Here is a 14,593-nt window from a genome sequence, read left to right on the forward strand (position 1 = left end):
TTATTATTAGGGAAAATATACCTTGTACAACATATTTTAAGAAAAGAATATGTCTTTGTCCTTAAATAACAAACATTTTTCTAAACATAGAATGGAATAAATATAAAGTATTTAATATAAAACATCAACGGATAAATACTTAATAACAAATCCAAGACAATCTAGAAAATCCCATCAAAAATACCCATAAACAAATCAACCTCATTATTCTGTTCCATTTGATCCCTGTAAAAAAAATACATTATTAGCCATTAAGTTCTTTATTGTACAGTTACACACATATACACTATACTGTTAACCAGGGCTTAATTTGTAAATCAAACGTTGCCGGAACGCAAGTGTAAATTGTTACACTGGCGGTATAATATTTTGCCGGATCGAGGCAGAGTTCCCGGAACGCATGCTTAAAAATGAAAGAGTTCCCGGATCCTGTTCCGGCAGGATCCGGCTCAAATTAAGCCCTGCTGTTAACACCCTTTACTACAACGGGCCACTGTGTGATGATTCCTCCGAGTACCTGACAAAGCCTTTGTGTTCTTCTTTTGCTGAATCTTCCTTTGAGAAAAAATTAAATCGGCTTTGCAACGACATATTTTTTTCATCATGTTTTCTTTGGGCTGGATATTTCAGTGAAGCTGCAGATATTTCTGGAAATGCTCCCTGTTAAAAAAATGCCACAATATATATATATATATATATATATATATATATATATATATAATATTACTCGACAGCATCAGGAATATTTTTGTGTGTTTGTAGGGGAACATTTCTATGTCTTTAAAATGTAATGTTTAGGCAGGGGTATTAAGTCGAAGTTCTGGAAGGACAGAACAATGACATGGTTAATTATTCTCTCTAACCTAATCTATTATGAACTACTGTGACATTGAGCTTCATTTTCTGAAGAGTTAAAGTTAAATGTTAAATCATGAGTTAAAGAAGTTGCTTCTGGTAAAACACCAAATTCTGAAATACGGTGGCCATCTTAAGAGTCTGAATTAGTGAAACTCACTCTCCACGATTCTGTAGCAGCAGGTACAATCCTGTAATTAAATGTCAAAAGTACATTAATTTATCGGCTAAAATGACACACTTTGAAACTTTCATAAGAAGCCAAAAAGATTAAATGCCTGACCTGGCCGGCAAAGTAGATTTAGGCTCTGTCTGGGTAGAGAGAACTGAAGTCAGGCAATCTGAAAAATAAACAGAATAATTAATATGCAAATGCTTTACTATTGACCTGTTGAAAATGTTTTTTAAAGTAAATTTAACACCTGTTTGTTTAGAACAGTCATTCCAGTTCTCCGGGCATGAAACCTCACTAGCAAGAACCAAGTGACTGTCATCAAAATCATCCCAGTCATCCAGTGCAAGGTCAAAGGTCACACTGAGAGCGTCAGGCCCAAAGTCACTGCGACTGTTGTTTGGGCCTGACCCGATGGCCTGAGCTCTGCTGTGATTGGCAGGAATTCTGCTTATTTGTCTCTCTGTCGCTTCTCTTCTTACAAAAACATCTGAAACGGATGCATGGGTTAGTTCACAAGCTATTTTAATAATTTCTTTAATTTAATATAAATTACATTTTACTGTATATAAAATTCCTTTGAAGTGTGTGAAGAATCAACACTTATGTCCAGTTATATAGAGCGGTTGAAAAACGCAGATGCTCAGAGCTATGATGCCATCTAGTGGACAAAAATGCAGCGGCACTGCGTTGTCCCCGTTCAACTAATGTTGGCTAACGGGACACTATTCCTGTTGTTACACATACATGACAAATTAGAAAATATATTGCTTACCATCGTAGCCTGACTCAACACATGCCAAATCCTGATGTGTGACAAAGCCCCGATTCACTGCCATTTTGTGGGTCACACTTTAGGGTAATAATGACATTCCTCAAATGTTTACCAAAATAGCAGCATTGACCATATCACTCTTAAGAATACTACACCAATATTAATGTTTAAAACATCTTTGTGATGCTATTCAGGTTTCCAGACATCATAATACATTTTGGACATTATTAATAAGATTTAATTTAATAAGGTTATTTTTTAATCACAAATAAACAATGAAGGCCTTTGTGATCTTTCTCTCCAGCGCTTGTTAACTACAGCACTACGATACCTGGTGTGAGCTGGAAGGGAGTGTTTGGGTGTGTAAGAGAACTGCTGCATACTAACACTTCCTTGTTCATTATTCATTCTCATCTATGAGAAAACGTGATACCATTACAGATTCAATATTAAAATTGTACAGACGTAATACTGTAGATGACAAACAGGTGATGTGAAAATAAGCACTGACTGACCTTTAAGCGTTTGACTGGGGTCTCTATGAGTTTCTCATTCCTTATCTTTAGATCTTTGAGATATGATGAGAAGGTGGACTGAGATGCCTCTCTTGTTATCCCCACCTGTACTCCAACTTTGCCTAAAGGATGTTAGAGTTGAGTTGGTCCAATTTAATTCCACACTTTCCATTGTAATCTACCAATACTGTTACCGTAGTACTCACAGCAATCATGGCCACAAAGCTCCTTGTTTTTACAGAAGTGGTTACACTGCCTTTTGCCCTTCTCTGTCTGAGTCTGATCTGTAGCTCGGTCAGATGGAAACACTGATGCAGGTCACACGCATAACACACTAACAGCACATTCAAACTAAAGAAACAGAAGGTCTCTTTTCATCAATGCTGAAGGTAATAGCTCACTCTTCCTAATTGAAAATGGAAAATACAGCCATTTGTTCTTGATACATCAGTGGTCAGGATAGCACCACTGTTGACAAGACATACAGCATTAGCTCATCAGAGCATGTATGTAAATGTTGAGCTAGTTAAACATGCAAAGCAGGACACACACGGATTTCTAAGATGACCAACAGACTAACAGCGGAGCTTGATAACCAATGGGCTATCCACAAGTGATGGGCTATATCACTCACTACACATCCACAAGTGATGGGCTATATCGCTCACTATACATCCACAAGTGATGGGCTATATCGCTCACTATACATCCACAAGTGATGGGCTATATCGCTCACTATACATCCACAAGTGATGGGCTATATCGCTCACTATACATCCACAAGTGATGGGCTATATCGCTCACTACACACCCACAAGTGATGGGCTATATCGCTCACTACACACCCACAAGTGATGGATTATATCGCTCACTATACACCCACAAGTGATGGGCTATATCGCTCACTACACATCCACAAGTGATGGACTATATCGCTCACTACACATCCACAAGTGATGGGCTATATCGCTCACTATACATTCACAAGTGATGGACTATATCGCTCACTATACATCCACAAGTGATGGGCTATATCGCTCACTACACATCCACAAGTGATGGACTATATCGCTCACTACACATCCACAAGTGATGGGCTATATCGCTCACTATACATCCACAAGTGATGGACTATATGGCTCACTATACATCCACAAGTGATGGACTATATCGCTCACTATACATCCACAAGTGATGGGCTATATCGCTCACTACACATCCACAAGTGATGGGCTATATCGCTCACTACACATCCACAAGTGATGGGCTATATCGCTCACTACACACCCACAAGTGATGGACTATATCGCTCACTATACATCCACAAGTGATGGACTATATCGCTCACTATACATCCACAAGTGATGGGCTATATCGCTCACTACACATCCACAAGTGATGGACTATATCGCTCACTATACATCCACAAGGTGTTAATAAAATGTACTCCTAACCAAAGAGTAGAAGAGTACACATTTGATAAAAGTACTATGTTATAATATATCATATAGATAAATGTGGACTCACAATTTGGCACACAATAGGTCTCGGGTCCTTTTCTCTTTATTTGGTATTAGTGCTCAATACTTTTCAGGTGTTCATAATCCAATTAATAACAGTCAATAAACTATTAAAAACCTTTCATAAACCATTTATTTTTTGTACTGGTATTGCACCCCTTGATATATGAGTAAAAAGTGAAGTCTGTTTTAAGAACTAGAAAGACCACCATACCTCGGTCCTGTGGAGCGTAGTTCAAGTGAACTTCCTGTGCTGTGACCTGGGCTCTTGGTGTGACCCTGTGGTAATTGAGCACTGTGTTGGTGGGTCTGTGTGATGCACGCACATACACTGAGCTTCCCACATCCACCGATTCAGATGAAAACGTCTTTGCTTTTGAGTAGAAGACACTGAATTTCTGCTGGATATCAAGTCCCACTACACAACACAGACACACACGCACACACGCACACACACACACACACACACACACACAAATGCACTGACATTACATGACAAAGACATCTGATATACACTAATACCAGTTCCTTTTTAGAAAACCTGTCTAAGAAATGGCTATACATCTTAAGACGTAAAGGCAAAGTAACAATATTTATGCCACATTACTAATGCTAACTTTAGGAAATCAGTTTGAGACATTTTCACAAAAATAAAAACCTCAAATTAGACATATAAGACACTGAATGGCAGTGAAGTTAACATACCAAATTCAGAACTAATCAAGTGGACGTTGATCTCATCTCCCTCAGGTGTTCTCCTAACCTCAACCCTTTTTGACCAGCTCCCACACTTCAACAGTACAGCATCTCTGATCATATATCAAGTATGACTGATCACTGATCTTTAAAATCAACCAATCAACAAACTAAACCTTTCAACAAATTTGACACAAATGAATCTGGATCTTACGGGATCTTCTGCAGGAAGATCACATTGTTGTCATAATCCCCAATTATGAGTGAAACATAATGGTGGTCTGGGGCGGTTCTTTTGGTCATGAGTTGCTCAAAATTTTTCAAACTGACCATGACAAAAATCTCTGCTGTTGAGTCACTGTGTCTTGGAAGCTGAAAAATAAAATGAAAATATTTGACTTCCTGCATTATTAGAAAACACTTGCAAGCATAAAGTACTACATCATTAAGCATTCGGTAGAACATAGTCTTAATTTTGACATAATCCATCAAAACTATATGATTAGATCTTATTTAAAAGAATGAAAAACACCTATCACCTGTTCCACACTAACTTCATATTTTGGGAGTTTGCTGACAGCTTCTTTGATCTGGTTTCCGAATGGAGGATGTCTGTTCACGATCTGAACACAAACACCGATGTATGATCTCACTCAAGAGTCGGTAACACTTTCTTTAAGGACCAAATCAAGCATTTGACCAGACATGTGCCTACAGACTACAAGGTTAGTACACACAAGTTCCAGTTCCCTGGCATTTGTCGCTTCTATCTTGTTGAACGAGGTCAATCCTGCATTCACCATGGCGGTTGCCAGGGACAACCCTGGAACAAAATGTATTTGATGAAATGAATTAAACATCGTTGAACTCCATCACCGCCATATCTATTATAAAAAACCTCTTCCTTTTCACACAAAGCAACAATTTACATTTTCAGCGTTTGGTCGTCATGCTTATTTGGTAGTCATGCAAAGCAACTTCCACAATAGTCTTTATGCCAGTATGCATGCTCACAAACACCACGCTCTTCTAGATGACCAATAATAAATGGTTTAGGTGGTCTACCCACCGATCTTATCCAGCTGCTTGGAGACATATGGAGAATTTTCCCACAGCTTAGCTCTGAAACACTTGGCCAAAAACAAGGAATTGAGCTGAGCTGAGAAATTCTTTTTGGGGTGGTGACTGAGAAACTCTGCCAGGCCTAAAAAAATCAAAACACACTGCTGAAACAAGCATTCACGTAGAAACACAGAATAAACAATGAAAATTTGCAAAGTAATACCACTGACATTAGAAATGTAATTTAATAGAATGCAATTTAATTTAATAGAAAGACAATGATACAAAACACATTTTTTTATAATTACACAAACGTCATCAGAATAGTAGTTTCATAAAAGGCAATTTACATTTGCTAACTCGGATTCCATTCCTGAATATCTTCCCAGTGTCCTGAGTCAGTCCAAACTCCTGAACTGGAATACAGCCTAGCTGAGCTTGAATCAGGCTGTGGTGAGGAGGGAATAAGACAGCAGAGTAGCACGTGCCAAAACACAACAGGGACGATAAACAAACACTCTAGATTTGATTGTGAAAGACAACAAAGACTACACAAACACTGATTAGGAGTGAAATATACCAGTTTACTTTCATGTTGTTAGTTTTGATCTTCCCCTCCATGGGATACCTTAAAAATTATTGTTCACCATTTAGTTATGGTCAAAGATGTTTAGGTTCTAATGAGTGTCTAGAAGTGAATATCCCTGACCTGATAGTGACTCTGTACTTATCCTTGTTCAGAGTGTTCAGGGTCCTCTTCTCACTGACTCTCAACTGCACGTCACTAAATTCCTTCCCCTCTGATATCATTTCAATCTAACATACACAAATATTAAAGTACATGTTCTGAATTTTTAAAAACATGTTTTATAAAACTTTACAATAGGGAACAAACATTGGAATCCCTGAAGAATCCCCGTATGTACACAACAGACAATGTTGTATGTGTTATCAAACAGTCCAACTTGTGCTGTGGGAAAATTAGTTTTGTGGTTCACACTCACCAACTCTGATAAGGACTCCTGACCTGTCACTTTGCTGAACTGCTTCATGGTATCAAATGCAACATAGTACCTGGCCATTAGCTTCCCACTCTCTGTGCATGAGCAGGATTGGACATATGATTAGCAAAATAAAAACACTCTGGAAATACTTTGGAAATATAAACGAACACTTTCTGGATAGAGTTTAGCTGTAAGCAATATTTTAGAGGAAAAACCACTTATGCTTCATCTGGATAACTGTCCATACATGCGATAACAAATGATAAACAGTACCATCTATTACCTGTAGGCTTGATGTTTATGTCTTCATCCATGACAATCAAGTGAAAGGAGGCCAACGAGTTTAGGTTTTTTAGACAGAGCTCTAAAATAAGATACCAAGTCTTTAGTCAGGGGAGCCAGAAATTGTACAAGAACAAACTTAAGTATTTGTGATACCTTGAAGTTTGGTTTCGATCCCATGTTTGTCAAGATCAGGGGGAAAACCTGAAACAAATGTAAACCGATTTGAGAGCAGGATAGTTTGAAATAAATGCACCTTCGCTGACAGGTGGTGTGGAGAGCAGTGTGGGTAATACTTACCATAGTGTTTGGGATTCTTCAGGGCTCTGATATACAGGAAAGTGGATCGAATCCAATCTAACGCCATGTTTACGTCAGAGATTGTGTGAAGGCAAATCTCAGCATTCAAATGTTCCACCAAATTTGTATGCAAGCTAATCACAAGAATTGAATTGCTCATCAATTTGTGGATCCCAAATGCAAGCACAGAGCTGCAGCAACTAAAGCTGCTTGAAGATTATTATTACTGATATGATTATTTTAAGACATTTTTGTCTGATAAACTAATTCCATACCTGCTCTCTATGGTTTCAGAACCATTCAAAAAACGCATGTACTTGTCTTTGGTTTGAGACCGGGTCATAATCACAGCAGTTGCTGATGTATCAAACTAAAAGGTAAAAGTAAATACATTAATCTATGTCAACCCCAAAAATCTATTACTATTCTGTCCATGGAAAATATCACTTAACTGACAATTAACATTAGTGTGAAATGCATTAAACATTATAGGCAGACTTGCATCTTGTAATTCTGTTCAACAGCACATGGTCTGTCCTCAGTATTACACATCCAGTGTCCTGGGGATTACTTCAATACTATGTACTGTGTGTCGTAAGGCTTAGTTTAGTATCACACACCAGTTTCATGACTGTTATTTAATGCTACCTGATCAGGGTCAAAACATTTAGTTAAGTGTGCCCAGGGATTTTGCTCAGTACACCAAACTTTATGTCTTGCAGTTTAGTTCAGAAATACCTGAAATGTGTCCTGAGATTTAGTTCCATACCTGTGGTCTGCCTGCTCGACCAATCATTTGTAACAAGTCAGCCTCACTGTATTCCTCACATGACCCACCCACATAGTGCATCGTGGACTTGATCACCACCAGGTGAGCCGGCAGGTTCACACCCATTGCCAAAGTGCTGGTGGTAACTGATTCAATTGATAACACATTTTTAAAACCATTCTGTATTTTACATAAAAAAGGATTATGTGCAAACACAGAAAATAAGAGAAAATAAAGAGATTAATCGTGGAAAAAAAATAGCAAAATGTCACTGGAATCACATATGATGTTTTTTGCATGAATATGAAAGCAGCACTCACAGAGGACAGGCAAGTCACCGACAGTGAATGCATCTTCAACCAACTTCCTGTCTGACACACTGACACCAGCATGATGATATCCCACACCACAGATAATTAGATCTTAATGGTCGCATAACAGACAAAACAACAAATCAGTTCACAAGAGCTCACACATCTTTTTCAGTCAAGAGTCTCTCTTTTACTAATACTATTCACCCAGTTTTTAACAAAGTATGTAAAAAAGATGTACCAACCTCTGAGTTTTGAATCAAAAAGACAGGTGGCATATTTCATCAACCTGTGAATCAATACTGTGAGTCATGTTCACAACAATATGTTCACAAACAAACAGTTTTCAGAATAGGAACACACCGTTGCTTGTGATCAATATTCATAATGAATCTGGCATCTTTGGCCAGCACTGCAGCAGACTGCTGAACCCCTTTCCTAGTGGAGCAAAACTGTAAAGTTAAAAAATAAATTAATAAATAAAATACAGTTAAAAAAATAAATAAAAACAACAATAAAAGCAAGGAAGAAATCTACTGAAACTGCAAAGAAAGCAAAAAATCCCAGTTACCACCAGTGTTGGTTTGTGGTCAGAATAGGTCTGAATGATGCTGGCCATTTTGTAATTGAGAGAGAGGTCAAATTTGAATTCATTCTGATTGGTTCCACAGGGGAATCCCAGCACCACTTTCCTCAGTTTCACAGGCCTGTAACTCTCATCCATCTCCAGACAAGTGGCTGGTCCCACATCGTCTGACAGCCAGTCAGATATCTTTAGACAGAAAAGAAACTTAGTCAAATGTACTACCCAGACCCCAGTAAAATATTCCAGTAAAATGTATTTGAATAATTCTTGAATATACTAACATCACAAATGTTGGGGATGGTGGCAGAGACTGCTACAAATCTGGCCCGGGTCTTAGAGTCTGGCGTTTCAGCCGAGCAGTTGGAGTGTATGGCTTTCATTCTGCTGACCACCACCTCCAGAGTAGCTCCACGAGTGAAGTCCTTCACCACGTGTACCTACAGCGCACATCAAGAGTGGGCTCAAGGCAACAAAACACAGAAATGATGCAGACTCACTGCCACAATAATAAAATAAAAAAATACAGTATTTTCCGGACTATAAGCCACTACTTTCCCCCCCCCCACACTTTGTACCATGCAGCTTATAATGAGGTGCGGCATTTCTGTAGATGTTTCTTCACCCGTCAGGGGCGGAGCAGAACGTTAATCAGGTGGTAGGTGACAGTTGTAAATCAAAGAAGAAAGTGCTCAATGTCATTTAGCACATGCAAGCAGCAGGCACGACAAAGAATTTTATTTAAGCTATCATGTGTTGTGCCGAATTCCGACTCCCCTCGTTTGCACACGCATAAAAACGCTACAGATGATATTCGAGTTACAGTAATTATAACTTAGTTCATTGAGCACTCTAGTTTTGTCCTAACTAGATATTTAGACATAATACTGCTGTAATACTGCAAAGTCATGTGGTCAGAGGTGAACTTCGTATAGCCAGTGTGTATTTTATCTAAAATAATTAACACTATTGAGCCAGTTTGGCTTTGGTCATAGATAATGCCATTTGCTGTGATGGATAATTAAAGTCTTGCTCTTATTTAAGCATAGAAATGTAAATCAACAATATAATCTGTAGCTTAATGTGCGGATAAACGAGGGGAGTCGGAATTCGGCACAACACTGGCTGAAAGCCAAATCTGATCAAATAGACACACAGAGTGTGTGTGTGTGTGTGTGTGTGTGTGTGTGTTACCTAATCAAATCAGTCGCACGTGAAATGCTACAGGCACCGTTCAGAAACTGATCAGTTCAGTTAAATGTATTCAGTTCAGTAGACATATGCAGCTTTTAGCCCGGTGTGGCTTGTACAACATTTTCCTTTTTTTTATTTTTATTTTGTAGATGCGGCTTATATTGAGGTGTGCTCTATAGTCGAGAAAATACATATATTAAAAGAGTAGTAATACGGTAAAAATAATAAAAACCTCATCAATGAGGAAGAGTTGGACTGATTGTAACAAACAGTTATCCCTCCATTTCCTTGTCATACTGTCCCACTTTTCCTGTGAATGGGGGTATGTGTCATTAAAAAAACATGACTCTGTGTTTCACTTTATACTGTAGTTCTGTTTAATTCTGAATTTATTTAGAGCATAAATTAAAAAAATTGGTAATAACTTACTGGTGTTGTCATAATAAGATGAGCATCCTGGATTTCAAAGAAATCCTCTATCTCAGTGTCACCTGTCAGTTCCTTGCAGTTTAGTCCTAGGGGCCCAAATTTCTCCTTCCAGTTTTCATATTGCTGACTGCAAAGGGCTTTAATTGGTGCCACTGAAAACAGAATTACAAAGTGATAATGTAACTAGGGCAACGCACACGATCTCTGGGGAAACATACTTAACCCTTCAAAATAAAGTTCAAATATAGAAGACACCAAATAACATAAGACAATTGTGAACTGTGACCTACTATACACAGCTCTGACACTGTTCCAAGGCTCTGTGGTCTCCATAAGCAGTCGAATTACAGCTAACTCGAAGAGCACAGTTTTTCCAGAGCCAGTGGGCGCACAGGCAACAAAGTTCTTGCTAGTGTACAGAATCTTAAACACAGTGATAATTGTTATACATGTTCATAAAAATAAAAGCAGTACACTATTAATTCACTTAATTCAGCAGAATTGAATTGAATGATTGACACTTACATCATCCAATGCTTTGGACTGCACATAGTTGAAGTAGGGGAAATCTCTGAAGACACTTCTAAATTTAGCAGCTAGGCAATTATCATTAAGGATATCATTTCAAACTAGGCAAAATGAACACAACTGTATCTGGGGGAACTGGGTGGGGAACTGGGTGGGGAACTGGGTCTCTCACTAATTTTGTGAGGATACGGATTTCAGAGACAGAACGTAGAATCCCTGGACACGGTGACCCTGAAATGAGAGTAGGAAAACAAATATCACACTCTTGTTTATTCTTGTTCATTTCAGATAGTTATCGCATGTACTGTATTTACATAATCTTTTCAATATGTTCACATTGGAGTGCATTGGAGGTAAGGACAGTAGTCTTTCTTAATTAAGCCATTATGGTTAAATGGAAATAATAAAAACTGACAGAAACATATAGCACACAGTATACTCAACAGCCAGTGTGCTAAAGTAGCAATAGGTAATGCAATTCCATAATACCTTGAATCTGAAGAGTCTTGGGAGTGAGAGGGAGGGTTTGTTCCCCACCAGAGTCACACTGTTGTTGTGGCGGGCTGCATTCCTTCATCTGGCCTGCTTCCCTAAAGGGTCCACAGGTAGCAACAGCAAGCGCTGTAGGTGGATGCTGGGTTGCCATGGCAACACGACTGCAGCTGTGGTGGGGTTTTGTTGGAATGGAGACACTGTTGCTCACTGAGCTCTTCATCGCAGGAGCCTTGAACAACCTAAAGGGTCAAGATTAAAAATAAATAAATCCAAAGACAATTCCCAGTACTATTTAGATTAATGATAAATACATCAAGTCTGCTTTAGAACAGGCAAAGTGTACAATGTTATTCTCTGTCAAAATGAAATATTTTGCACGTTTTGCTAAATATTTTGCACGTTGCAATAAACAACAGAACACATTGTAATGTGTACATATACACAATATATACAGTCCATTATATTAGGTGTACCGAGTCTTGAAGCGAGGGCTGGAGGGAGAATGAAAAGATTTGGTTTCCACAAGATGATCTAAATTTTGCAGTGTGCTGGTGTAGACTTGATTATTACTGTCAGCAGTGTGGAGCCTGTCTGAAGGTGTTTCAGGTGCCCATGCACCAAATGTCTTCTGGCCTCCTGCTTCGTCTGACAGGAGGACACATTCCCCTGAACAGATATTGGGTCGGCGGAAAGGTGGCAAAAACGTCTTTGCCTTCTGAGAGTAACCTTTGTGAACAAGGTGAGGTGTTTTTTTCTTTAATAAAGACATTATCTTAAGCATTTAAGTCAATAGTAGCTGCACGCTAAAGCACCATTCTAAATATGAGAGTGGAAATGCTTCATACACAATTCAAAAAAGACTTTACAATAATTAATATATTAACAATAATTTGTTACAATAATTAATAAAATTCAAAACGTCACTTGTCAGCAGTTTCTTTTTTCTAATTGGTTAATGTAAAAATCCTCCATTCACTCATTTATAAACAAAAGGTGTAGATTATAAAAGTGTGCCTTGCCAGTTTTAGAGAGGCATTCGGCGTCTTTCTGTATATCCTGAGCTGTTGGCATTTCTGAAACCTCTAGAGCAGCATCCAGCTGCCAGGCACTTTGATTCTGGCATAATGGTTTCCTAAACATTCAGAATCAAAAGACATTAATTTTCATTAATTTTTTTCTTGCAGTCAAGATATAGGTATAAATGTATAAAATTATACATTTGGAGACAAGAGTTGCCCTTTTAAATTAGGAAGCTTAATATATCATGTTAATATAGCCTGCTAAATTATATAAAGTGTAATGTAATCTTCTCACACTTTATGAACCATTGGTCTGTCAAAAAACAGACTGTCAAGGGATAAAGTGAATTCTTCAGACTCTGACATCTGGGATCAACCTGGTAACATCATCTATAATCTGACACATCGAGGTAGAACCAGATAAACATCAAAGATGTAGTTAGGCAAAGTAAATTGTAAATAAACTGAATTTTCTAGCTAGCTTACCTAATTTACCACAGGACAATCGAGTTGGACACTTTAACCACACTCTGAATATTTTATAGCTAGTACTATGTCTTTTTATGAATACCTTTCAAATGGCCATATGTCCAAATCTAGCTATATGATTAGCTTAGCTAACGTTAATAGCTACTGTAATTTCGGTTTGCACTAATGATAGCTTAGCTAGCTAGCCTAACTTTCCAACCTCAAACGGCGATAGCAGGAATTCACCTGAAACAGCAGTAGCGGTCATTTAACTATTAACTACCCTCGCAAGAAGAAAACTAACTATTAATGTAATAAAATGTTTAAATGTTATATTATGACAGGGAGATCCTTGTCGATAAATTATCGGGTAACTAGTAAATACTCCGCAGGATATTCAGATACCTGACTAGTTAGCTATTAGCTTCGTCTCGCGACGCGATCTCGTGCGAACGTCTCGCGGATAACGCGGGCAGATCGCTGTCTAGGGGCATTAGTAGATACCCAGGCAGCGAACCTGCACTGGCCAGAGGGCATTAGTAGATACCCAGGCAGCGAACCTGCACTGGCCAGAGGGCATTAGTAGATACCCAGGCAGCGAACCTGCACTGGCCAGAGGGCATTAGTAGATACCCAGGCAGCGAACCTGCACTGGCCAGAGGGCATTAGTAGATACCCAGGCAGCAAACCTGCACTGGCCAGAGGGCATTAGTAGATACCCAGCCAGCAAACCTGCACTGGCCAGAGGGCATTAGTAGATACCCAGCCAGCAAACCTGCACTGGCCAGAGTAACAGGCTACAATATCTAGCTAGCTGCTTATCTTATTTGCATGGGCTTGTAATATTACACCTAACTCATTTTCCATCTGTTGAAATGCATCAAGCAATCTGCCCACAGCAGAGAACATGTCCTGCTTCAGCTGGGTTGTAGATATAGGGGCAGCTGGTCCAAGAGCAGGTTTGATGGTACTCTTGGACTAGGACTAGAATGACTGGCTAGATTAACTAACTTAAGTCGGTTTGATGGTACTCTTGGACTAGAATGACTGGCTAGATTAACTAACTTTAATCGGTTTGATGGTACTCTTGGACTAGGACTAGAATTACTGGCTAGATTAACTAACTTAGGTCGGTTTGATGGTACTCTTGGGACTAGAATGACTGGCTAGATTAACTAATTTAAATCGGTTTGATGGCACTCTTGGACTAGGACTAGAATGACTGGCTAGATTAACTAAACTAAGTCGGTTTGATGGCACTCTTGGACTAGAATGAGTGGCTAGATTAACTGACTTAAATCGGTTTGATGGCACTCTTGGACTAGAATGAGTGGCTAGATTAACTAACTAAAGTCGGTTTGATGGCACTCTTGGACTAGAATGAGTGGCTAGATTAACTAACTTAAGTCGGTTTGATGGCACTCTTGGACTAGAATGAGTGGCTAGATTAACTAACTTAAATCGGTTTGATGGCACTCTTGTCACCAAGGTTCTATGGAGAGGGGCGAATAATTTTCATTATCGAGCTACCAAACGGTAGCTAAAACCAAAAGTTATCGTTTTCTGGTGTGTTTTTTTCGATACGTTAGCGCACAATCAACCGATCACTTATACTT

General features: G+C 38.8%; 2 protein-coding genes across 9 annotated transcripts in view; one reads left to right on the forward strand and one right to left on the reverse strand.

Moving 5' to 3' along the window:
• hfm1 (helicase for meiosis 1) overlaps positions 1-14,593 on the reverse strand; it is a 15,940-nt gene continuing 1,347 nt past the window's right edge. The window contains exons 1-39 of one of the 8 annotated variants that reach the window (XM_076976250.1): positions 12,996-13,578; positions 12,805-12,906; positions 12,510-12,622; positions 11,964-12,216; positions 11,485-11,729; positions 11,185-11,226; positions 10,993-11,063; positions 10,758-10,890; positions 10,468-10,619; positions 10,271-10,348; positions 9,129-9,284; positions 8,833-9,033; positions 8,625-8,713; positions 8,507-8,550; positions 8,271-8,372; positions 7,951-8,096; positions 7,457-7,551; positions 7,182-7,315; positions 7,038-7,085; positions 6,883-6,963; positions 6,600-6,691; positions 6,305-6,411; positions 6,176-6,223; positions 5,946-6,043; positions 5,603-5,737; positions 5,271-5,323; positions 5,073-5,156; positions 4,748-4,905; positions 4,543-4,646; positions 4,052-4,255; positions 2,524-2,625; positions 2,318-2,439; positions 2,134-2,216; positions 1,803-1,879; positions 1,278-1,517; positions 1,139-1,196; positions 1,016-1,046; positions 518-660; positions 1-225 (exon numbers count right to left, since the gene is read on the reverse strand). In XM_076976250.1, coding sequence (XP_076832365.1) covers positions 162-225; positions 518-660; positions 1,016-1,046; positions 1,139-1,196; positions 1,278-1,517; positions 1,803-1,879; positions 2,134-2,216; positions 2,318-2,439; positions 2,524-2,625; positions 4,052-4,255; positions 4,543-4,646; positions 4,748-4,905; positions 5,073-5,156; positions 5,271-5,323; positions 5,603-5,737; positions 5,946-6,043; positions 6,176-6,223; positions 6,305-6,411; positions 6,600-6,691; positions 6,883-6,963; positions 7,038-7,085; positions 7,182-7,315; positions 7,457-7,551; positions 7,951-8,096; positions 8,271-8,372; positions 8,507-8,550; positions 8,625-8,713; positions 8,833-9,033; positions 9,129-9,284; positions 10,271-10,348; positions 10,468-10,619; positions 10,758-10,890; positions 10,993-11,063; positions 11,185-11,226; positions 11,485-11,729; positions 11,964-12,216; positions 12,510-12,622; positions 12,805-12,875 — 4,257 coding nt within the window. In that variant the 5' untranslated portion in view covers positions 12,876-12,906; positions 12,996-13,578 and the 3' untranslated portion in view covers positions 1-161. Of the gene's footprint in view, positions 226-517; positions 661-1,015; positions 1,047-1,138; positions 1,197-1,277; positions 1,518-1,802; positions 1,880-2,133; positions 2,217-2,317; positions 2,440-2,523; positions 2,626-4,051; positions 4,256-4,542; positions 4,647-4,747; positions 4,906-5,072; positions 5,157-5,270; positions 5,357-5,602; positions 5,738-5,945; positions 6,044-6,175; positions 6,224-6,304; positions 6,412-6,599; positions 6,692-6,882; positions 6,964-7,037; positions 7,086-7,181; positions 7,316-7,456; positions 7,552-7,950; positions 8,097-8,270; positions 8,373-8,506; positions 8,551-8,624; positions 8,714-8,832; positions 9,034-9,128; positions 9,285-10,270; positions 10,349-10,467; positions 10,620-10,757; positions 10,891-10,992; positions 11,064-11,184; positions 11,227-11,484; positions 11,730-11,963; positions 12,217-12,509; positions 12,623-12,804; positions 12,907-12,995; positions 13,579-14,593 lie in introns of those variants that run through there. The other 7 variants (XM_076976248.1, XM_076976247.1, XM_076976246.1 and 4 more) reach the window with 7 other exon arrangements.
• The window catches only part of znf644a (zinc finger protein 644a), a 16,457-nt gene continuing 14,650 nt past the window's right edge, over positions 12,787-14,593 (forward strand). The window contains exon 1 of the mRNA XM_076976255.1: positions 12,787-12,889. The gene's annotated coding sequence lies outside the window, so the exon portion shown is untranslated. The remainder of the gene's footprint in view (positions 12,890-14,593) is intronic.

This window comes from Brachyhypopomus gauderio, chromosome 16, assembly GCF_052324685.1.
Source record: "Brachyhypopomus gauderio isolate BG-103 chromosome 16, BGAUD_0.2, whole genome shotgun sequence".
In the NCBI taxonomy this organism is placed as follows: domain Eukaryota; kingdom Metazoa; phylum Chordata; class Actinopteri; order Gymnotiformes; family Hypopomidae; genus Brachyhypopomus; species Brachyhypopomus gauderio.